Raw genomic sequence first — 24,173 nt, 5'->3', positions numbered from 1 at the left:
CCTCCCTTCAGATAGCTCTAGCTAGTCTCAACTTGACACAAAACAAGCCACACTCATTGATGGCGTATGTTGTATAAAAGTTCAGCTGTTTTCTATGTATAGAATTTGACCTCTGTTATTTACCAAACTAGTTGTTAGTTCTGACAGAACTTTGTGGGAGGGCTGGGTAAAATATAGAGCTTTTAATGTATAAAATAAATATTTGTAAACAGGTGAAATTTTTACTTCTTGCTTTCCAACTTAGATCCATTTTTTATTTTTCTTCCCTAATTCAGGTCTTGCAGTGATATTTAAATACAACAAGCACAAACAGGTTAGAGGCATTTGTGTTCTATAGATCTCTTAAGCATAGGAATTTATACTTAAAACATAATGTCAGCCCTTCCAGGAGGTCACACAACTTGCAATCTATCCGGGAAAACAACCCGTTTGCCCTTGCGAAGAATGTACGTATCTTGGTTGAAGAACATCTCCACATGCCTATTAGATCTAGCTGGCTTACTGTGTGATTCTCCACACGTTCTCATCTTCTCTGTGTTCTGTCCTTTACAGCTCTGGAAACCACACAGCCCACTCTAATGGATAAAAGAAATAGCGAAAGTGTTGTGGGGTACCTGCAGAGAAAAACTGCCGAGTTCAACAGAGTCTTAACCATTGGTGGCACTTTCCCAAACAGGTTAGTGGGACACAGCCATCTTTATTGTGGTTAAAGAGCACACATCATACGACGCTTCTTATTCCTACTGAGCTCGCTGTTCATCGCATCTCCTTTTAGACTAAGGAAGCACAAATCTCAAATACTTTGGATCGGTATGGACCTCCGTATAATGATAGAAATGTAAGGTTATGTTTGCTACAGCATACTGCATATGTGGTTTAGAATATACTCCATATGGCGATATAAATGTAAGGTTATAAAGGTCTGTTCAGATTAACCAAAGCTGGCTTAGAGCGTTACACCCAAGTACTTATGTCTCTGCCAAGTGCTCCACACCAAGCTTCTGGAGAACTTAGACAAGTGCCAGCATATTCTGATAAATAATGTATCGATAAATAAGATCTGTGGCCTCCTAAGGTCCGCGCAGGTCCACGGTAGCATCTGTCTAGCTTTGTCTTTGTTCACTCTAAGCTTTAGCTGTTTGGATAAACTGAGCCGTGTAAAAAACTGCAATATAATGCAAAATCTGTAATGCAAAAAATGCAAACTATAATGAAGTGTTTGGTCCCCAAGGGGGTCCTTTTCCCAGGGCTGGTCATTTGGACAGGGGCCCCCATTCCCTCAGGTGCTTGAGGAAAGTTCCTGTTGCTGGGAGAGGAGTCACTCTCCTAATCTGGCTGGGGCCCGTCCATTAACGTGCGGCTGTGGTGCCTGCTGGCTTGTCACGGGTGGCGCTGGTCTCTGGGCTTCCTTAGTCCCTGCTCATGGGCCCCGCCCCACATCACAGGCCCCTCTTCTCCAGTTCCCATTCGGTGCCGGGGGTCTTTACCATGTCGCTTTTTCTTGCATTCGCAGGAGACACCCTTGGCAGTTTGGAACAAACTTGTTTTCACCCACAGAACAGCTATTTTGGTTTCTTTACTGAGCCTATTATCTATGATTAAAAGTTTTATTTTGATACTAAAAAAAAAATCTTCAATTCAAAATTTGATTTTTTTTAAAAGCTAAATCTAACAGAGATGGAAAATGGAGTGTAAAGTCCTATTCTTATAAAAGCTATGAACTCACTGTAATCTGTTAAAGATGATTTTTTGAAATGCAAGTTAATGGTCAGTCACCTTGAACAGGATGGAATGTACTAGTCCCAGTCTTTAAAAAGCGGCTTGTTGTCGACTGTCAAGGAACACAAGTGAACAGTCGTCACCTCATAAAGGATGCAATTCTTTGACATGTCCAGAGTTAGTGTCTTACATATGTTTTCAAAGTTAAGCCTGAAATAAGTAACTAGAAACAAGCCATGTCTGTCTAGTTTAGATATACGTAACAGACAATGGTCCTCAAAGGCTGCAGAGATCTGAGAATTTGGCATTTATAATGTTTAATAAAAAGAAGCCTTTCATGAGAGACATGCCAGCTCCTGGCAGCACACCTATCTCTTCAAAAGAAGATGATAGGCGCAGAAGAACCTCCACCTGGAGCTTGCTGTAAATGTGGCAAAGCTGGCCACTGAGCCAAAACAAAACAAAAAGCCCCCCACAATACTGCCTTTCATTTCAACTGCTGCCAAGACCCTGTCCAGACTGTGAACAAACAGGACACCGGGGAGTCGGCTGTGCCTCTTTATCTAGATGAGGTAAGTCGTCATCCCTGCCCCCCACCCCCTCCTCCACACACACACACACACACATACACACACACATGAGTTCCTACTCCATGGCAGCCACCTGCCTCAGCCGCTGAGGCAGTGAGTTACATCATCACCTGTTGCCATGTGCACCCCTTAAAAGTGTCTGCCAGGCACAGCGTGTGCTCTTTCTCTCTCTTTCTTGTCTCTTGTGTCCCTCCTTGCCTGTTCGTTCTGTCTGTCTGTCTGTCTGCCTGCCTCTCTCGTGCCCCCACTCTGAGATGGCCTCTCGTTTTTACACTCTTCCTCCCCCACTCCTCCAATAAACTTTCTTTTATTGATTTTTATTGACCTCTGCATTTTTCTCTGCTCCCCTCTCCTTCATCCCTCCCCCAAGGTCCCCATGCTCCCAATTTACTCAAGAGATCTTGTCTTTTTCTACTTCCCGTGTAGATTAGATCTATGTATGTCTCTCTTAGGGTCCTCATTGTTGCCCACTAAACTTCTTACATACACAAAAGAGCCTGCTTTGCAATGACAGCTCTAGACATAGCTACTCATGGACCTGGTAAATGATTAGATGGAAAGAGAGGGGCTTAAAGTTGCAAGGGTCTAAGAAGGGGATTTCTGAGGATGTGGAAGCTTAAGTAGTAAGTTCTGCAGGTCTAAGGAAGTTATCTAAGGGATGTGAAAAATGAGAAGAGCTTCAGATTTCTTTCCTTTCCACTATGCTATTATTATACTAGGATGTCAAACTCTAACATTGATCAATGGGGTTCTGATAAGCTGGTACAGCACTGACGCTATGCTATTTTCAGTCACAAGTTCAAGACTTCAAATTTCCTTTGGTTGTCTACTAAGTATAAACTTAGAGGCGCTGTTCATTGGGCTAAAAGCATCTCTGTCCAATCTATCTATCCAGCCCTCTGGACAGAATAAAGAATGTTCATGCTTTTTAACCCCGAGTCCTAGCTTTTGCTGCTAGGCGTAAGTGGACTCCCGCCGCTTCACAGCACCGTTAGCTGATTTTCTACAAGTGGATTTCAGTACAGATTGCAAACAAGGATAATGCTAACATCTAAAAGACTTTATCTCTTTTTGTAAACTAAAGAAATTCATGGAGGCACCCAGGAGTCACAATCCACCTCTCACAGCCTCCAGAGAATAAAGCCTAAGTTTCCCCTCCTGCCTAGAAAAGAAGAAGGCCTCTAACACAGAGGTGTTCTCTAATTACTGCATTTGCAGTGTAATAAAAACTACTCAAAATGTTCCCTAAACTGTTTTGAAAGAACTAGTTGTCAATAACTGTCTCCTGAAAGGGTAAAGGGGGAGATGTGGACTTTAAAATCTCCCCGGTGGAAGCTGCTTTTAACAATGAAGAGGAAGTATGATGATGACCAGTACCTGTATCTCTGTGATAAGAAACCACAATTAGCAAGACTGGATCTCTATCTAGGCTAATCTAGGACTGTGTACACAGCTGCCTGTCCTGGGCTTAAGAATGGGAGGCTGAACATAGCGGACAATGAGGACTATTGAGAACTCAAGAACAATGGGGCAATGGGTTTTTGATCCTACTGCACGTACTGGCTTTGGGGGAGCCTAGGCAGTTTGGATGCTCACCTTACTAGACCTGGATGGAGGTGGGGGGTCCTTGGACTTCCCACAGGTCAGGGAACCCTGATTGCTCTTTGAGCTGATGAGGGAGAGGGACTTGATCGGGGGAGGGGGAGGGAAATGGGAGGTGGTGGTGGGGAGGAGGCAGAAATCCTTAATAAATAAATAAAGTTAAAAAAAAAAGAAAGAATGGGAGGTGGGTGCTTCTAAATGCTAACAGTAGTGACTGGCCTAACTCAACTGCATCTTACCATCCAAACCTTTCCCTGAATCTCTAAGTCACCCAAGACTGGCAAGACCCAAAATAGTGGGCTTCTACAGTGAACACAGTGGTGATCTGGGGTGGGGGGCAGGTTTGGGGTTTCCTCATGTGCACCTCCAAAAAAACTTCCCTTCCAAACCTACACTTTCAGACTTACTCAGCTCCATTTCATCTACAACATGGGAAGAGGAAAACTGGCTGTGCCCTGCTCCAAGTTACTCTGTATTGTATAAAACGGTGGTTTATCACACTGGGCACTGCCCCGAGAGAAGCCATTTGCAAGTAATTTTTGGTACCCATCTTAAAGGGGGAGGATGGCTCAGCATCAGTGTGGATATGCCCAGTGTCATTCACACGGCACAGAATTAATAACTGATTCATTCCTGGGAACAGAAAGGGTGCCGCCCTGTCAATTTATCGGGGTGAATGGAGAATGATGCACACGGGCAGATGAAGGTCACATCAGGTGACAAACCAGACCATAATTAGGGAATCCTAACACTACAATGGCAGTAACCCCCACCAACCTGTCAGCTGGCCACTTAATACACATGCCAAGTAACCAAGTGGCGGAGAACTCCCCGCCGCTCCAGAAGCCACAGCTTGACTCAGTCCCGCTTTGGATGCGGTCTACCGGAACTGCCATCTCCACACCCTCCTCCCATTCACCCACCTGAAACTGCCATCCATCCATCTGTTCCTTCATCTCGAGCTGGTCCTGCCCTTTTGCCTGAACAGCTCCACTAAACGCTATAGCTCAGCTCTGGTTCTGAAGCCTAACACTGGTAGTTTCTCCGGCTTGGGTTTGTTTAGTTATATCTCATTCCCTGCGTTTCTGTCAGCTTCCCCTCTTAAGGCTTCATAGACCTGCTGAAGTTCACCGGAGCCACTTCTTAGCCCTGTCTGTCACTCTGCAACCTGTGTGTGTGCGTGTGTGCGTGTGTAGATGGACAGATTTACTGTATGAAGTGAAATGTGTAATCTGAGAGTTAATGTCAGTAACTAAGATGGGAATATAAGAGCCCATGTTTGCTTTGAAGGCGAGGGCTGCCAAAGAAAGCAGAAGTGTCTGGTAAACTGTTGTCCCTGACACCACAATGGTTTATGAACTGTTATTCAATAAATCCTGACATTGTGCAAAGCCACTGTAGTAGGCTACTGAACTACAGTTATACCATTCATGAAAGTACTCTTAAGAAAAAAAAAAACTCTAATTGCTAAAATGATTTCTTTCCATTTACTGGCTTACAAGCAAGTACATCTCTTATAGGGGGGATTTCCTGTTTGAAATTTCTTTTGGCAGACTTCCTTCTCTCGTACCTATACTACAGGAAGTACACTCAGCTGGAATCTCTAATCATTCCCTTCTCTAGTCCCTACAGGCCCTGCAACAGGTTCTTTAGCATGTCTGCAAAACATTGGGAGAAACCCAGCCAAGAGACTGGGACCTGATACCCCACCTTACCATGCTGGTGGCGCTGTCTGGGTAAAAAGACACCATCATCCAAAGACCCTTGAGCCTCGCTGGAAGGGACCATACCCTGTGGTTCTTGGTTCTCACTACAGCCACGGTTGTCAATGTTGCTGGGATTACTCCTGGATTCACCACACGCAGCTCAAGGGAGCAACAGACATTCCTGGCCAGCAAGTGGACTGTGACTCGTTGAGAACATCCTTTCAAGGTGAAATTCACGCGGCTCCCAGAGGTGGAGCCCGGTCCACTAGGTCCATGTAAGACACAAAAACACCTGAGTACTATCAAACCTGGCTTTTCTTTCCACTACGTCTTCTCTGCCTTGACTGCCCAATTCTAGGGCAAAAAGAAGTAGAAATAAATCCTGTAGCTAGGACAGCATTTCCGTTATACCACCTGGGTAAAATCAGCTCACAGTGTAAGTGCTACTGACTTCTGTCTAAAAGAGAAGTTAAAGGCTGAACGTATGTTAGGCATTTGTTTTATACCCATTTGTAAACCTGTCAGGATATTGCTAACCTAACCAGGTTCACTCTTCAACAGGTATCCCAAAGCCTGTCCCATTATAAAGATTCTTACAACTGGGGAAGAGTTTCTATTGGCAAACACTAGACACAGTAGAACCCCGTACTCCCTGTGTTATAGGACATCCAATCAGCATGTGTCATAAAATATAAAACTGAACCCAGAAATGTTACACATCCCCAAGAGACAAATAAAATTGTTCCCACGCCAAGGGCCCTCCTCTATGGGCCAGCCATATTTCTTTGCACGAAGGATGCCTTTTCGCTTGTGAACAATCTACCTATAACTCTATTCCTGTCAACTTGTCTCACAATGCCCACTGGTATCTAAGGAGACTATTATTTTTCCAGCAGTCCAGGAAAAAACAGCCTGATAAAACATTGATGTCAGAGACAGAGCGAGCCCCTGACTGGATACTAATAATAAAATAGCCCTTGTCTCAAAACCTGAGACTGTGGCCATCACCCTCTCTGCAAGAGGTCTCCCCAGTCTGGCTGTCTACAATAACAAGGATGTATACAACAGCTGGGCGACCTGTCAAACAGCTGGGAGACCTGTCAAACAGCTAATGGTTTAAACTATACTCCCACAGAACAAAAAGAACAGGAACAGGCTATACTAATTAACAGGGCTGCTATTAATTCCCTATTGCTAATGCACCAACAATGATGCCGAGAAGCTAGGGAAATGTGCTGTGTTCATCTGACAGTGGCAATTTAATTAAAGAAAAGAATCAGTTACAAAAGCTTGCAGAAAGAATTACTGAAGACACAGCCTGGGATCTGAGGTCTCAGATGCTCAAGCCCAGGCTCAGAGACACAAAGTTCTTTTTCCGCTCCCTGCAGATCAAGATGTAGCACTCTCCACTCCTTCTCCAGCACCATGTCTGCCTGTGTGCCACCTCGCTTCCCACTGTGATGATAATGGACTAAACCTCTGAACTGGGAGCCAGGCTTAATGTTGCCGGGGTCATCGTGTCCCTTCACAGCAACAGAAACCCTAACTAAGACACACACAAAGTAGAATTCGGCTAAGGGAGCACCACCTCCAAGATACAGCCAGTATAAGCAGGATGCTAAAGAGGCCTCTCAGAGCAAAATTTAGGATGCAAAGATGTGAATGCTGTTTACAGGGCTTGACCGACCATCCGACGCGGCACTGACTGAACAACAGCGCCCATTAGGCCTAACCTCGTACCAAAGGCCACGCCTCTAACAGGCAGCTCAAGGGAGCAGTTCTCTTCTTGAGAAAAACAAAATTCTGCCAGGAAGGCAAGATGACCCTGAGTGACAACTATGTGAAAGAAATAACGCTGTGTAAACAGAGACTGCTCATTCGTTTCCAGCTGCCCAGATCCAAATAAACACACAGAAACTATATTAATTAGCCAGGCGGTGGTGGCGCACGCCTTTAATCCCAGCACTTGGGAGGCAGAGGCAGGTGGATCTCTGTGAGTTCGAGACCAGCCTGGTCTACAAGAGCTAGTTCCAAGAAACTATATTAATTACAACACTGTTTGGCCAATGGCTTAGGCAGATTCCTAGTTAGCTCTTACATCTTAAATTAACCCATTTCTATTCATCTGTGTATCACCATGATGGTGTGGCCAACCAGTAAGGTTCCGGCGTCCTTCTCCTCTGGCAACTACACGGGTGTCTGCTTGACTCCACTTACTCTCTCTCTATATATCTCTGTTTAGATTTCCCACCTGGGTTTATTCGGCTATAGGCTGAAGCAGCTTTTTTATTAACCAATGGTAACAAAACATATTTCCAACATACAGAGGGGAATCCCACATCTCATACTGTTGTACTTAAAAGAATTCTTGAATCTACTGAACCACTCAGCTCCCTGCAGCAGCTCTCGAATGCATTCTACTCTAGTGCAAGCCCTTTTACAGGCAGCAGGACCCTCCTCACTGTGTCCCTCGAGGTGACCAGATGGACGACCGTGAGTTACAAACTGCACATGGGACCATGGCAGAACTGTTCGGTAGTCTCTCCCACAACCTACTGCCACGGGACTCTTCCCAAGTCCTCCCATGTCCTCGGCAGGCTCTCATACAGGATTTCAAGCAAGCTGTTTCCACATCCATCGCATCATTATTTACTCCTCCCCTGAACACACCCCTGAGTACACCTCCCCCAGGAAGCGTTCCAGACTTACCCTGAGTGCAGGGACCCCCTAGGCAGGGCTCTCCTAGCTCCATGCTCCTTCCTCCCTCAGTCCCTCCCCCACACTTCTGAAGTTCTCTATTGCAACTTTAGGCTTCTTGGTGTGAGTACTTGGTTTTATAGGTAGTCAGAGAAGAGAGGGGGAGACTTCTGCGCAGGACAGCACTCTCCACTCCAACTCATGTCCGCAGACACAAATAGTAAAAGCAGCTGACAACTAGAGACCTACATGACAAGTACAGTCGGAAGTGTTAGGAACTGCCCACACTCCAGAGCCAGGAGAGGCCCCCCTCAGCCTGCCTGCAGTGACCCAGCACCAGCAGCCACCAAATGCAACACATTTCCTCTGTCGCCATCAGTCCACGCCATCATGGCCCTCTCTCTGTCTCTTGTGGTCCTCCCCTCCCCAGCTCAGAGGCAGCCTTTCATGCATGCCCCTCTCTCACATGAGATCTGTTGCATAGTGTACTCTTTTGCAGCAAAAACCTCACACTACCTCCCACTTTTTTTTTTTATCTGTATTTCTCAATGACTTTACAAGGAAAATGATGTTATTCTTTTCTTAGAGAGAACTTAGGAATGACGATTCTGCTAGTAAAATATAGAGCTGTCCTCAGTCCTCAGGCAAGTTAACTGCAGAGGCCAAGAACTGACTGCTACCGCTACCTAATACTCTAAACACTCGCTGAAAGAATGGATGCATGCCTGCATTGCATGCTGGGTGAACAGATGCATCCCTGCATCGCATGCTGGGTAAACAGATGCACGACTGCATCATGTGCTGAATGAATGGATGCACACCTCTATCACATGCTGGATGAACAGATGCATGCCTGCGTTGCATGCTGGGTGAACAGATGCATGCCTGCATCACGTGCTGGATGAATGGATGCACACCTGCATCGCATGCTGGGTGAATGGATGCATGCCTGCATCGCGTGCTGGCTGGCTGGATGTATATATGCATAGTTTTTAGTCCATCTCACATGGAAGCAGAGAACAGATATCAGTGCTCCTTAAGGTGCTCCCAGCTCAAGGCAGGAGAATAAACATAAGGGGACCCTAACTCCATACCAGAATTTCCAGATTAATCTGAGTAGCTGGGAAGCCCAAGCTCACCCCACCACCACCAGGCAATAAGAAACCTGTCACCCTCTTCCTTCAGGCCAGTCCAAGCTCAGAAGAATCTCTCACTTCCTGTGTATCTCTGCTCTGTCAATCCCTCCTTCAGGCAGGCCTCCCTGTTGATATTTTTCCAAATCCAGCCCCTTTTGGAGTCAAGTTCAGAGAATCTTGTTAACCAAACCATTTCTTTAACATTTATCTCTTTCATTGTTTAAAAAAAAGTGATATAAAACTCCCAAAATGTAAGGCTAGGGAGATAGTAAAGTGCTCCCTGGGTGTGCCCAAGGACATACGGTTCATTCCTAGCACCCACGAGAAAAGACAAGAGCTTGCTCTTGTAACTTCAGTGCAGGGGAGGCATAGAGAGAACCCTGGGGTTTGTGAGTCAACAGGTGCAGTTAGTTTACAGCCCTGGGTCCCTGTGAAAGATCTGTCTCAGAAAAATTAAAGAAAAACCCCGAGGTAGAACAACAGAGACATTGAAAGCAACAGGACACTGGAGACAGCTGCCAGAACAGAAATTAAAAAGATAATAACACAAAGGGTTAAAACTAGGCATTGTGATTCAAGCAGATAACTCTCAGCACTAGAGAGAGGAGAATTGAAAGTTCAAGGTTAGGCTGGACAACATAGTAAGATACTGTTCCCCAAAATAATTTTACAGGGAAAAACAAAGAAACAAAAAATAAGTTTGCATGCACAGCAGTTCTGTTCCTTGGCCCCCCCTTCTTTCAACGGTGGGCCTCAAATAGAAAGAACGCTACACAGGAAGCAGTACAGGGCCAGCTGGATGGTCCTGCAAGTCAGAAAGCGAAGAGAAAGAGGTACGCTTCTTTCCTTTGCTACGGACACATCACAAAGCTGGCCAAGGGATCGCTGTCCCTACTTCAGTGACGTATCTGGGACCCAGGAGATCAAGAAACTGATCAAGCTGGCAGTTTTGATGTGGACACACTCAGCTCTGGGGCCCTGCCGCAGGAAAGAAAGCAAGTTCCACACCAGCAAAGTGCAGGAGGGGCTTTTCTGATGCTATCCAGGCCCTGGAGTGCTAAGAGGCAAACAGAGATTACACACATACAGAGAAACAGCTAAGGGCCCAGTGTTTGCTCAGGAAAGAGCAAACCTCACTGCCAAGACTGGAGAGGTCCCAGCAAAAATTTATTTATTTAGAGATGGCGTCTTAATCCTGTCTCAAATCTCCTGGGTGGCTGGGACCAAGGCTGGGACCACATGCGCATAGCGCTGTGCCTGGCTACAGGCTGTGTAGAATTCTGCTTTTGTCACTATATTTAGTAATAGGACTTTTGGCAAGAGCATGTCTAAAGTTCCTGCTGGCGTTGAGAAAGCAGCATGTCTACTATTCAGAAATACTTTGGGGAAGGACTGAGGAAACTTATGAAGTAATGTGTGGATTCTGGTGCACAGCCTGAAGACTCCTGGGGCGCTGGGGCTGTGTCCTATGCTAAGCCGCGTTTTATAGCCCAGCTCGAGCTCAGAGTGTATCCCTGCTTTTTTCACAGTCTTTTTCCGTCTCCTTCCTTCTCCCCTAGACAGCCTGTGCTCCTCTGTCTCTTGTCCAAAACTACAGGCATGATTGCCTAGTTGCAAGAAAAACCCGAACCCCATTTCCCTAAATCCTAGACAGCTCCATCAACGCACACTATCAGAGTGGAGACTATCTTAAGGACACATCACAAGGCTGGTCATGGGATCATGGTCCCGTCTTTGGTGACATATCTGCGACCCAGGAAGTCTGGAAACTTAATCAAGCCGGCAGCTTTGATGTGAATGCCCTCGGCACTGGGGCCCACTCTGTAGCCGTTTTCGTCTGGTGCACTATCTGGAGGAACGAACTCTTACCTGAGGCGCACTATCTGCAGAAAAGAACTCTTACCTGAGAATTCATCAGGCGAATGGTGGTTTTCGTGCCCACATCCTGTTGGAAATTGGCTATAGGTGCCCCATTAAACCTCAGGACTGCATCATGATTGTCTGTAAACCACAGGAAACGGAAAAAGGGGGGTGAGTGCTGGCAATATGTAGGAAGACAGAAGAAGGGGAAGGGAGGCATAGGGGAGATCAAAATATACGCCGTCTATCTCATGACGTACAAAGGAGGTCGGAATCGTGAGTGCGGTACCTGACTGCCAGCCACTGCAGGAGCAACAATGTCCGGCCACTGATTATGAAGAGCTTTCAGTAGCACCAGTGTGCTGGAACACGGCAGAAAAATGAACAAGGCCAACGTGCTGTACTCATCCCAGACTCCTTTCTCAATTGTCAAAGGACCAGACTACACACACCCTCGGCATCATCAGTAGATCGTGTTTCTAGTCCTGCTGGATTATGTTGATTCTGTATCGTATGTGCGAGGAAATCCTCACACTCTGAAAAGTATACAACGCTTAGCACCTACAAGGGATTCGTTACGTCATCCAAGACAACCCTGAAGTATCTGTTCCGTTTAGGAACCTGAGGCCCACAAGTCTGGTGTGGTGGAAATGGGACAGGTCATAGTGCGCTTAAATTCCCAAACTGCAGGGTTGTGCTTTGCTCTTTAATTAAGTCCTTTGCTAGAAATCATATACTTCATTAATTCTAGTCAAGGTCAGACAGACCATCTCAAAAACACACAGTTACTCCCTGGTCCCTGCCTTCTTTAAGCATGATTTGCCATGTTTGCGCAAGTCTCTGAATCTAACATTTGACTCATCTGATGGAGGTGACAAGCGATGGTTTTTAGGTACCATCCCCATCCCTAGCCTCTGCGATCCTAAGAGAGCTCACTCCAACCTCACTTCTCAAACAGGTTTGGGGTTTGTTAGTAAAACCTGCACAAGACTGGAGACCATTTATTGTTTGAGTATTTGGTCAGGGCTGCTCAATATTTACACAGGTCAGATGAGAAGAACAAAAGGCATTCAGTTCTATCGGAAATGACCTGTGAAGGAGAACGTCTCCAGAATTAAGCAACACAAGTCCTTATCTTTATTGCAATTCCTCTATTTTTTTTCTAACCCTCAGGAATCCAGACACCTTATTCACGGGAACAGCAGAACTGGGTTCCTAGATAACATGTCTGGAAATGATACAGGATGAACATAGTCCAAATCTTATCAGCTTCCAGGCAGTGCTCTGCCGGGAGGGCGCAGGTGCACTTACACAACACAGTCCAGATAGGTTCCTCAGAACCAGGCACGGGGTGGAAAGTAAGCAGCAGAACCCGCAGGAAAAGCAGACCTGTGAGAAACTGCACAGCTTTCTCAGTCAGTTCCCAGGAGGAAGGCAGTGCTGTTTACAAGACAGAGTTAGAGGAAACCAAACTAACACCCAGGGCTGCCTGCAGCTGTTTCTACCCCAAGGGATATCACAGCAGGAGGAGCTGAGGAAGATCATTGTCACCAGTTGTACCCCGCGGGAGAAGAGCACCCTTCTGCTAACATCCAGCCACCTTGGGAATCATCTCCTCTCCTCTGCTTCATCCCCTGATCTCACAGGACTGGAGGGAAATGAAATCAAAAGCCCAGTTGGAAAGTCCCATCTGACAGGAGCTGAGACTTTCTGATTCCAGAAAACAACAGCCAGAAGTCATTGTGGAGGCACTAAGTGACCCTGAGCTGAGTCCCACCTTCCTCTTTCCCAGATACAAGCCAGTGCTCCCGAGCTGGTTCCAGACAAGCCACTGACACAGTTCAAAATTGCAACTGGTATTACTTTTGTGGCTGCTTTATAACTGTAGTTTTGCTGCTGCTACGAATCGTACTGTAAATATTTGTGTTTTCTGATGGTCTTAGGCGACCCCTGTGAAAAGGGTCATTCCCTCCCCCGCCCGCCAATGGGGTGGCGAGTCATAGGTTGAGAACCCCTGGGCTGGGGACAGGGAAATGAAGAGAAGAAAAAAGATGCACAGGTCAGCACAGAACAGAACAGGACAGGGGCATAAAATCTAGATTGAAAAAAAAAAAGACTAAAATCCAAAGTTCCAAAGTCCTTATTTAGTCTGTCACTTCTCACCACTGATTCCTGTGATTCCTGGAGCTCTTTCTGGTTCAACCCCTCTCCCTTTTCCCCCTTTTCCTCCCCCTGGCCCCCACAATCCAGCACACTCTACCGGTCTCCCTGCAGCTTTCATTTCTTGATTTTGCCTCAGGCCGTTGTTTTTCTTTCCACTGGGGAAGCAAGAAGAGATTAACCCAGCCAAATTCACTTGAGGCCAATAGCATTATGAGATGTAAGAGAAGAAGGACCAAGCAAGGTTATCTTTGGGTCATGTGACCACTTTCAACCCCTACTCTGTTGACAAGCAAGTTGTGCAAATCTCTCGGGCCTCCACACTTAACTCCCAGGAACCACTAGGGTTCTAAGCCAGCAGGTACTGCACAAGGCATAGCCAGTTGACAGCCCAGCTCGTGGGGATGGGGGTGGGGGTGTCCCTAGCTGAAAACCCATGAAGAGCTCATGGCTTCTAGAGGAGAATGAGTCAGTTTTCTTTAAGGGTGTAGTCCCTAGTGGGTCGAAGCTGCAGTGGATGGCCGGCCCCACACCCATGAGCATGTGAGCAATACAAACTGGAACGCAGCGAGTTATTAAAACAAGAAGAACACTAGAAGTTAGGAGGAGCCAGGGATGGATCTAGCGGGGGAGGGCGGGGTGTGAATGTGTTCAAAATAAACTATGTGCATGTACGAAATTCTCGAAGCATGAACAAAAATATATTTTTGAAACTGAGGGGTAGGAGTGAAGAACACTAAATGCCCTTCCAGAGGATCCAGGTCCCGTTTCCAGCATCCACATGGCAGTCCACCACTATGCATGTAACTTCAGTTCCGGGGATCTGATAGGCTCCATGGGCACTAGTCATGTACAAGGTACATAGACATACATGTGGGCTAAACACCCAGACACAAAACTAGTTTAAAAAGAAGATAAAAGCAGGTATGCCAAGCACATAGTGAGTACACAATGTATTATTTCTATTGGTGATAGTATGTTAAAAAATATGCTATTATTTGAAATAAAATTCTCAACTTACCTATATAGCTTATACACATTAGTACACTATCAATAAATAATAACAATTAAAGGATCCAATGATTATGGAGCCACCATAGTCTGATTTGTGGAAGTACTGGAGGCCAAGGCATTGAGGAGTCTTTCTAGTGAACAATTTTGTCATGGATGAAAAGAGAGCCACCAAAGTTCATGATGTGATGACCCCAATCATCAAATTATTTTTATTACTACTTCATAACTGTAATTTTGCTACTATTATGAATTATAATGTAAATATCTGATCTACAGGATAACTAATATGTGACGCTTCTGGGGGTTACAACATGACAGAAATCAATCACGTTTTGTTTCTAGAAGGAAGTCCAAAGAAACCAAAAGGGCAAAAGCTAAAGTTGGGGTGGGGCTGGCCATTTTAGGGACCTCATTAGAACCACTACAGACTGGGAGAAAATGTGATTTCACCTCCTGCTCTAGATAATCCAGTTTGGGTCTGCATTCCTTCTTTGAAAGTTTATGCCTGGCTTCAGGCCGTTCTCCCTGGCAGTCACCAAAAGAAAATTAAAAGGAGTAAATGACCTCACCTTCTCCAGGACCCCAGCCTGATGGTGAGACTTTCTCTATAGCCAGAGTTCTTTCAGAATAACAGAAATAAATGGCTTTGCCCAAATTGGTTAGCTCTCAGTTGCGGGTCTGCCAATATGAACAGACTTTGTCTCTTTATTATTAGCTGCTAAGGGTTCATAAAGAGCAAACCAGTGTATTTTGACCTGGGGTCTCTTTCCATCACAGAGCCCTCTGAGAATCAGGCACAGGATTAGGAGAAGGCAGGCAGGCTTGCAAACACCTAACCGCTGGGTAGCTTTGCCGGCAACTTTCAAGAATCATGAAACATATGGTGCTTGTCTATAACCCTCACCCCCACCTCGCTTTAGGAGTTCCTGCTGGAAGGTCTACAAGGACTCATCAGCTAAAGTCACTCACTGCCCAAGTCTGGGAACCTGAGTCTGATCTGCAGAACACACATCAAGGTGACAGGAGAGAAAGAACTCCACGAGGTTTTCTCCTGACCTCCATACCCACACCCAGTATAGACACACATGTGTGTGCATATGAGTGTACACGCGCGCACACACACGAATTGCTGCTGAGTTAATATATATTTTCCCTTTTTTCTTTTTAAGAGAAAAGGTGAAAATTAGCCAGGTGAGACTTAAAGGAATTTACCACACAGCAGACTCATGACTCAGACAGCTCAGGGGGTAAAATGCAAGCATGCAGACATGAGGAAAAACTCTCAGGACCCACCTGAAGGCAGACACAGAGACAGGAGAATCTCCAGTAGCTCACAGGGCAGCTAGCCTGGGATACCCAGCAGTGGCAAACCACAAAAAGACCCTGTCTGAAACAAGGTGGAAGGGGACAGCCAGTGCCTGAGCCTGACCTCTGTGGCACATGGCTGCCCATTCTCCACAGGATTTTAAAGAGACAGACATGAGCTTAAATACTGAAACCAAAGTTGAGTTGTATGCCTAAAGTATTTTGGGGGGTCAGCTGTAGGACTCTTGCTTTTTGGCAACACTACAACTCTTTTTTTTTTTTAATGGAATACTCCATAGAGCACCAGTATTTGAAACAGATAAAAAAATATATATTCTAATAGAGAAAGATACAGGAGACCTTCAAGTGATGTCAGGGAAGAGGGTTTAGAAAGACTGTAAGTGCAGAGGCCCAGGGAGGACTGGGGCAAGACAGTAGCTTCCAGATATGACAGAATCATTGCACTGTCCGCTCATGGCGGCTGCGGTTGCCTACCGAAGACCTATGTAAGCTCAGTAACCTCAAGTCAGCATGGGTGGGGGAAGGACACTTGAGAGCCCACCCCTGGGTAGGGAAGTAGCAATAGCTGATGGCTTGGGGGTGAAGGACTCGGTGTTCTTCAGCGGTATGGGAGCTGGGAGGTTGCTCACTCTATAACGGAGGACCACACCCATGTGCCTATGGACTGCACTCATCTGACTCAGGTTATAAAAGAAAAGGGGGAGAAAGGGAACACGGAGGTGGGAAGGGGGATGTGGTGGGGAATCTAGGGAAAGGGAGAAGGAAGGAGTGGATTGAATATAGTTAAAAGAAATATACTGCGTACATGTGGGAAATTCTCAAAGAAGCGATTCTTAAAATTATATTAAAAGAAACAATGCTTAAGCCTTGATCCCTTTCTTTTCTGATAGATCTTTGGGGACGTTTTTTCACTCGAAGAAAGACCGCTGAAGACTCTATCCTGGGACAACTCTGCCGGTCCTCTGAGCTAGGCACAGGCTCTTGCTCTAGCGCTTTGAAATCCCCTAAGCAGTCCCAGAGCATCAGGCGCTCAGAGGACACTCGACATACCAATCTCTTTGCCCAGCTGGGAGGACTTCAGCGATCCCGCGGAGGAAACCACGGCACACCTGCGCCACGGCCCAGCCTTGGTCCGAATGTTCTCTTTGGGCAGGTAACCCTTCCATTCACTGGTGTTGAAGGGAAAATCTGTGGCCTCTACCATGGATACGTTCACGTGGTCTCGAAGGTGGCAGCGCAGGGCCTCTGCACTGAGCTTGACTCCCGGCCCTGGCCCCTTGTACGACACTTTATACTTGTTCATGTTCAGATAATTCTTCAGGATCTTTTGCAGCCTGGGGTTCAGGTTTTTGGCTGAGGAGTCCTTGTCCCACACCTGGTAGGAGGAAGGTGGTGATCTGACGTTGGCCGTGCCCCTGAGATGACGGAGGATGTGACTGTCCTGCTTAGGGTCTTGCTTGCTGCTTGTAGACATGGACTGGAAACCAGATCCCACGGCCAGTCTCGACACCTGAAATTCCTTGGCTTGCAGTCTAAGAGCCTCATAGCTCCCTTTCTTCCACACACAGATGACCGCAAACAGGAGAAACACCAGGACGAAGTAGCTGAATTTTTTCTTCAGGTTGGTGTGAATCATAATGGAAGATAGAGCCAGGAAGGCCACCGTTGTGAGCAGGAGCCAAGCCTAAGAAAAGTAGAACAAGGGGAAGAACAATGATAGGATATCCAAAGCAGCATGCAGGGGGGTGATGAGCCAAGCAAAGGATCTAGCATAAACGGACTTGAAGCCCAGCTCCGATGGCCTCCCACCAATGATGCATCCTTGAGCAAGTAGAGGGGAGGGGCTCTGAATGTAGACGGTAGACAGCGTTCCTCTGAACTCCTCCCTGAGCCCTGAGCATTTATGCGCCTTCCCCTGCCCCGTTTAGTCTGTGCACCGTGACTCTGGAGCTCTGGTATTCTGCTCTAGCTCTCTCCAAAAGCTTAAAGCAGACTCTCGTGTCATTCCACTCCTACAGCCCATGCTCTCTATGAAACAAAGACGCGAATGCTTGACAGCCGCAGTGACAGGAGAGCAGACTGTACACAAGACCGAGCCTCTCGGAAGTCCTACATCAGTTAAAAGAGCCAGAGAAATCCCCCATGCACTTACGATACACTCCTGGAAGACCTGCGATCTGGGACATCTAGACAAGAGTTAGCCTCTCAGTCCAACACTCCGTGTACCCGAGTAGCTAGATCATTTTTATTGCAGAGGATAGGAAATCTAGGTAAGATAGAAGAGAGTCCCCTTTCTATCTGGGTAAAGGGTTACTTTGTTTGCTCAAAATCCACTGTGTAACTAAATGGAAGAGGGAGCACTTTGAACTCAAACAAGGTCTGTATCCTTTGGAAAACACTAAATTCTTTCTTCTCCCGAGTTTAGGCCCTGTGCTGAGTCAAAGCCATTGCCCCAGGGGCTTTGCTTGTACTGGTAGTCTGATGTCCTTTCCCACCAATCTTGTTCCTAAGGATGCTTGAGATAAAGCAGCAGAACTACTAGACGGGAAATTCTTGAAACCTGAAGTCTTGATTCCTTTCTTAGGGACCTTGACCACATCAACACCTCTGCCCCGGAGCATCTATGGAATAGTCCTGTCTGCTCATCTCCCCTGTCACCACAGGGCAGTGTTAAAGGGTGTGCCAGCCCGCTGGCAGGTGGGCAGCAATGGGCTGAGTGAGAGGCAGAGTGGGGGTTATTTTAGAAGCGATTAGAATGTGCTTAGAGGGAGAAGACTTCAGATGCAACCTCATGACGTAAGAGACCAAAGGCTTGTTACACCTTTGAAAAAAAATTAAATTTCTCCAGACATGCACTAGCACTAACCACGTGACCATATAACAGCTCAAGAGTCACTAGAGGGGAGATAGCATTTAAGAAACCCTACTACAGCTTGGCCGTGAGTGGTGGCTCAAGCCTTTAGTCCCAGAACGAGGGAGGCGGAGGCAGGTGGATCTCTGAGTTCGAGGCCAGCCTGGTCTACAGAGTAAGTTCCAAGACAGCCAGGGCTACACAGAGAAACCCTGTATTGAAATAAAATAAATAATAAATAATAAAAGAAAGAAAGGAAGGAAGGAAGGAAGGAAGGAAGGAAGGAAGGAAGGAAGGAAGAAACCCTATTACTCAGACACTGTATCTGCAACATCTCACCAGACACTACAAAGTAAATTTTTCCTACTCTGTGGGTGAATGAAGACTTTAATAGTCTTCTCCAGTGCCATCAGCTCACCACACTGCTAAAACAGGGATTCCAATTCAGGCCAGTTTGTTTCTAATGGTGAATAGCAGCGGTTCTCAACCTGTGGGTGGAAACCCCTTTGGGAGTCACGTATCAGATACGCTATCAGCTGTTTACATTAAGATTCATAACACTAGCAAATTCACCGTTATGAAGTAGTAACAAAATCATTTTATGGTTGGGGGATCACCACAACACGAGGAACTGTATTAAAGGGTCACAGCTTTTGAAAGACTGAGAACCACTGGATGATGTCTTTACACTGAAGGACAAAAATCTTCAGTCAGGATCAGTAAACAGTAAGTGTTGACCATCAAACTCAGAAGCTAGAGTGCCCAAGGATGAAACTCTCAGAGCAAAGCGTCCTGCCTCAGGCACCATTGGTGGGCTCTTTCATATGAATTAAGTGTTATAGTATTCAGGGTGGTGCTCCCATGGGCTCCATGTGTAGGCTGGGTGAGCGATTCTGAACTCGTGTGAATGGCGTAGGAATGGTGAGCTGGAATGTGACTTACAATCCTAAGCAAGGGGTGAAGGCGGAGAGGGCGCCACTTCACTATTCTAAGGGTGGAGGCTCAAAGGAGGCTGCCATTCCCTTTTCCGGGATGCTTAGGAAAAAGGAGTTTCCACGGATGGCCGTCTCAGAGCCCTCAGCTGGCCTGGGTTTTCATGGCCTTACCACACTCATCTGGAACCTTCCATCAGTGCTTGTGTGGTCTCTCCATATTGTCTTCATCTAAGGCCAGCCGGGGTTTCCAGTATGGCCACTTCGAGCTAAAGGGTCCATTCTCACTTGCCTAGTTCTTTGAGCAAAACAGACACAGAAGAAGGCCTCGCTTAACACCTACCTCAGAGAAAAGAGAGGTGACTGAGCTTTTCTCCAAAAAGTTTTGAAAACCAGTATATGCCTTGATTTTTTTTCTATCGCCAGACTTATCCTGGAAGCTGCCAGGCTTTGCAGCCAATCAGTTCTCTGCCTTTGATTTTCAGCACAATTCTACTTGTTAGGAAGTCATGTCTACAAAGCTTGGGTGTTGAGCCTAGCCCTTATTCAGAGGAGAATGCTTCCTGGTATTGGGTCTGAATAACTGACCCCAGAACTGACCCTGGAACAGCACTGTGGGACAATGGTTTTACCCTGTAAGCATTTGTTTCTCGTACTTGTTTAATAAAATGCTGATTGGCCAGTAGTCAGGGAGGAAGTAGAGGTGGGGTGATCAATGATAACAGGAGAATTCTGGGAAGAGTAACGAGTCAGTCTGCTGCCGTCATTCAGACAGAGAAGAAGCAAGATGTTACTGCCTTGCCAAAAACGGTACCAAGCCACATGGCTAACACAGACAAGAATTATGGGCTAATGTAAGTTATAAGAGTTATAAGAAGCCTGAGCTAATAAGCCAACCAGTTTATGATTAATCTAGACCTCTGTGTGTTTCTTTGGGGCTGAATGACTGCGGGACCGGGCAGGACAGAAACCCCAGTCAACAGAATAGAGTCATGTTCAGTGAGGGATTAGTGAGCTGACAAAGCTAAGTCCAATGAACTTATACCCACAGGAGGCTTCTAGAAAAGAGAATACTGCAGCCATACACATCAGCACTGACAGAGACCAATATAAACACTAAAGATAAGCTCTGTAAGCAGAGACTTCTGCCCCATCTACTTCTTAAAGCATATTTAATGTCATATGCAGTGCTTGGTCTATAAACGCTCTCATAAAAGGCTGTCAATTATAGAACAATACAGACTTTATAACTGTAGCTTCTGGAATTGGGCAAGCCTGTTATGGCTACCTTCTTGATCCTCACTGAACAAGTGCTTAGGAGACTAGGAAGAACCAGAGGGAAAGCGGTGAAGCTTGGTGGGACAAGGAAGACCTGAGTCGCTTGCCAGCATAGCAGGGCCCACATTGTTCCACTCAGAAAAACCACCCTCTACTTTCTCAAACTTCTGGGAGCGTCTTACCCGCTTCTGGCTAATCCCTCTGGGGCTGCAGGCCTTCCAGGTCCTCAGGAGCCAGCACTATTCTCCATTGGAAAGAGGTTTACTTGATTAGGTCTGGAGGCCAGGGCTCATTTTTCTCAGGATGATCAAAAACCATCTAAAATGCAAACAAAAGGGGGAGGTTAGAGTGATTTTTCTAGCAGGGTGGTGTTAAATATTAACAGGATGGATGGGCACTTCTGTAGCTGTGGGGTACAGCATATTCCAGGAAGCAGAGCACGCAGGATAGGTAAAGACAGATTACAGAGGCAACACTCGATATCCGTGGACGGTGCAGAGAACCTAGAAAACAAATCGTGCCAGACAGGGATGCTTTAGAAAGATAAAGTGGACACTACAAAGTCATCAGGAAAGAAGCCCGTGATTAACACCTCCTCAAGAATAAATAGCAAAAAGGTTCACCCCCCGCCAAAATGCTTCGGACAGATTTTTTTTAAATTATTTATTTGTACAGAATATTTAATGATATGGGGAAGTTCAATTTATGTATTTGTAGCATGGGTTATGGAACTGCGAATACTATTCAAGTTCAGAAATAATACTTTTTTTTTGGTTTTTCGAGACAGGGTTTCTCTGTGGTTTTGGAGCCTGTCCTGGCACTAGCTCTGTAGACCAGGCTGGTCTCGAACTCACAGAGATCCGCCTGCCTCTGCCTCCCGAGTGCTGGGATTAAAGGCGTGAGCCACCAACGCCCGGCTCAGAAATAATACTTTAAAAAGAAAAATCAAGCACCAGGGAAGAGTGGTGCCTAGGACTGTGGAATAAGGGACGTCTCCATCTTTGACGTTTTGTGTGCATGCACGAATATCTAAAATAGAGATGAATTACTCTTTAAGAAAAAGAATGAGCCAACGAATAAAGCTAAGTGGTAGAGTATCTGTATGATAAACTTACAGCCCTGGGCTTGATCCCCAGTGCATCAAAAGATAAAATCCAAGTTTTGTATGGTTAGCATAACATATATAACATTTTTAAAGCTAAAACCAGAACTCACCCTATATTTATTGAGTGTTTCTTATTTTGATGATAGATAGATAGATAGATAGATAGATAGATAGATAGATAGATAGATGATAGATAGATAGACAGACAGAAACGGAAAATCTAAATGAATTTAATTGTAAGAAAATTTAAAAAATAAAAATAAAGGGAGCTATATTTTTAATATGGTAAAAATAAAGCCTCTCAAAAGGAAGAGTAGAGCAAGTAGGAGAGATAAATCATAAATTAAAAACAACAGTTGAGAAGCATATGATATTTGAGGTTGTTCTTAAGCGAGCCCTAGAAGGAGCGTTAAAATAATAGTTTATAGACTTGACAACACTTGGTGGTCTTGAAAACAGTCTTATGCACTCCTGAGCAAGCCACAGTAAAGTTGTCAGGCCACTGAAGGAGGAGTACGCAGCTTAACCCTTCTAGGAAAGTACTCAGGCTTTAAGATCTAGTGACTATTGATCAAACTGCCACAAATCTAGGGCTGAAATAAAAAAAAACGAAAAACAAAAAAAGGAAAGAGGAAATATGCTTTTCAGTCTCCTCAAATGTAAAATGAGTTCCTACCTCCTACAAGTTTTCCTTGTTCTCGGTTTTGTTTGTTTGTTTTTGAGTCAGGGTTTCTCTGGGTAGCCTCGGTTGTCCTCGAACTTGCTCTGAAGACCAGGCTGGCCTTGAATTCATAGAGATCCACCTGCTTCTACCTCCTGAGTGCTAGAATTAAAGGTGTGCACCACCACCACCCGGCTCCTCATTCTCATAGAGACCAATGACTCTAATGTGCCTATTCCAGTCCTCTTCAAACTGTGGGGCAGCTCCCTGATTGCAGATCTGTTGCAGCCACATAGAGAATTCTTCCTTTCAAACATCTCTGCCTCCCTTCACCTTGCCCGTAACTATGAAAGACTCAGTCCTTTTTAACGAAAGAATAAATTGCGCAGCCCATCAACCCTTCCCAGGCTGTTGCTTCTCTCCACACCTCTCTTCCACTAGTGTTGCCCTAGCAGCTTCCTTCTCAGAGCCTGGGCATAGACCGACCAGCTGCGTCCTTGTGTAGTATAGGTTGGTGGCAGGGGCAGGAGGCCCTGGGTTTGAGTCTCAGGACACAAAGCAACAAAAGAGCACCCGCAGTGCTTCTTAAATGCATACTGCTCATCCGCAGCACAGACTCTTTAGATCAGAATTATCTAGATTGCTAGAATTCCCTTTCAAGCATTTTGCAGATGTGCTTTTTGTCTGTGGGTTATTCGAGACGACAGGAAGATTTCCACCTCTAGTGGCACATGGCTGCGCAAGCAGAAAGACTTGAACATGAAAGAAAAATCACCTTCCCGGTAAAAATACACCCAGTGGCTTAAGCTCTGCTCTCTGAGTCATGTGGGCTCAGAATGACAGCCACTGACACCTGCTCAGCACATGGATCTGAAGGCTGTGTAAGAACCCTTTCATAGCATCCTTGCAGCAAAGACTGTGCATGGTCTATGCCATTGACTTCTGCATCCTGCTTACTGTTGGCATCTCCTCTCTAATCCAGAAAAAAGATGCTCTTTTTCAATCGGGAAAATTTTTCTACTGACTCACTGTCACTTTCTCCAATACTTTGCCTGTCTCGATGCTCAGTAATAGTCTTCGCTATCTGAACGTATTCTAGTCCTCAGGCCTGACAGTTCTTCGGTCTACTCTACTAGAGTTGATTGAGATCTCAGCCACTCCCACTCAAGGACAAAACTCTGGTCTCATTATTTCCAAAGAAATCTACCCAACCAATAACCTCAGTTTAAGACATCCTCCTTCCAATCATCACTCCAGTCTTTGGAGCTTACTCTAATGACCACCTCAACCCCAATGATATTCTCTGGATGCCCTCCCTCTCCCTTCTAGTTCTCATGTCCTCCTGGCCACCTGAAATTCTAGGGTCAATCCTAGGATGTCTTTCCTATTGACTTTCATTACACACAGTTTGTTACATTCTAATCCTGGCTAAATCAAACTCTCCTAGTCCACCCCAGCAGTCATGCAGCTGAACTGATGAGAAACATACACACACAGACACATGGACACACACAGATACACACACAGACACACACA

At 45.8% G+C, this 24,173-nt stretch overlaps 1 protein-coding gene across 5 annotated transcripts in view; it reads right to left on the bottom strand.

Annotated features, from left to right (window-relative positions):
* The window catches only part of St6gal1 (ST6 beta-galactoside alpha-2,6-sialyltransferase 1), a 140,159-nt gene that overhangs the window by 22,021 nt on the left and 93,965 nt on the right, over positions 1-24,173 (bottom strand). For 4 of the 5 annotated variants that reach the window (XM_026785941.1, XM_005344758.3, XM_026785927.1 and 1 more), the window contains 3 exons: positions 21,054-21,189; positions 16,861-17,494; positions 11,354-11,451 (listed from right to left, as the gene is read on the bottom strand). In XM_026785941.1, the coding sequence (XP_026641742.1) occupies positions 11,354-11,451; positions 16,861-17,446 (684 nt within the window). In that variant the 5' untranslated portion in view covers positions 17,447-17,494; positions 21,054-21,189. Of the gene's footprint in view, positions 1-11,353; positions 11,452-16,860; positions 17,495-17,962; positions 18,096-21,053; positions 21,190-24,173 lie in introns of those variants that run through there. The other variant, XM_005344757.2, reaches the window with a different exon arrangement.

The sequence above is a fragment of the Microtus ochrogaster genome, chromosome 2, assembly GCF_000317375.1.
Source record: "Microtus ochrogaster isolate Prairie Vole_2 chromosome 2, MicOch1.0, whole genome shotgun sequence".
Lineage (NCBI taxonomy): Eukaryota > Metazoa > Chordata > Mammalia > Rodentia > Cricetidae > Microtus > Microtus ochrogaster.
The sequence above is the reverse complement of the archived record's forward strand: the minus strand, read 5'-3'. Positions and strand labels throughout refer to the sequence as shown.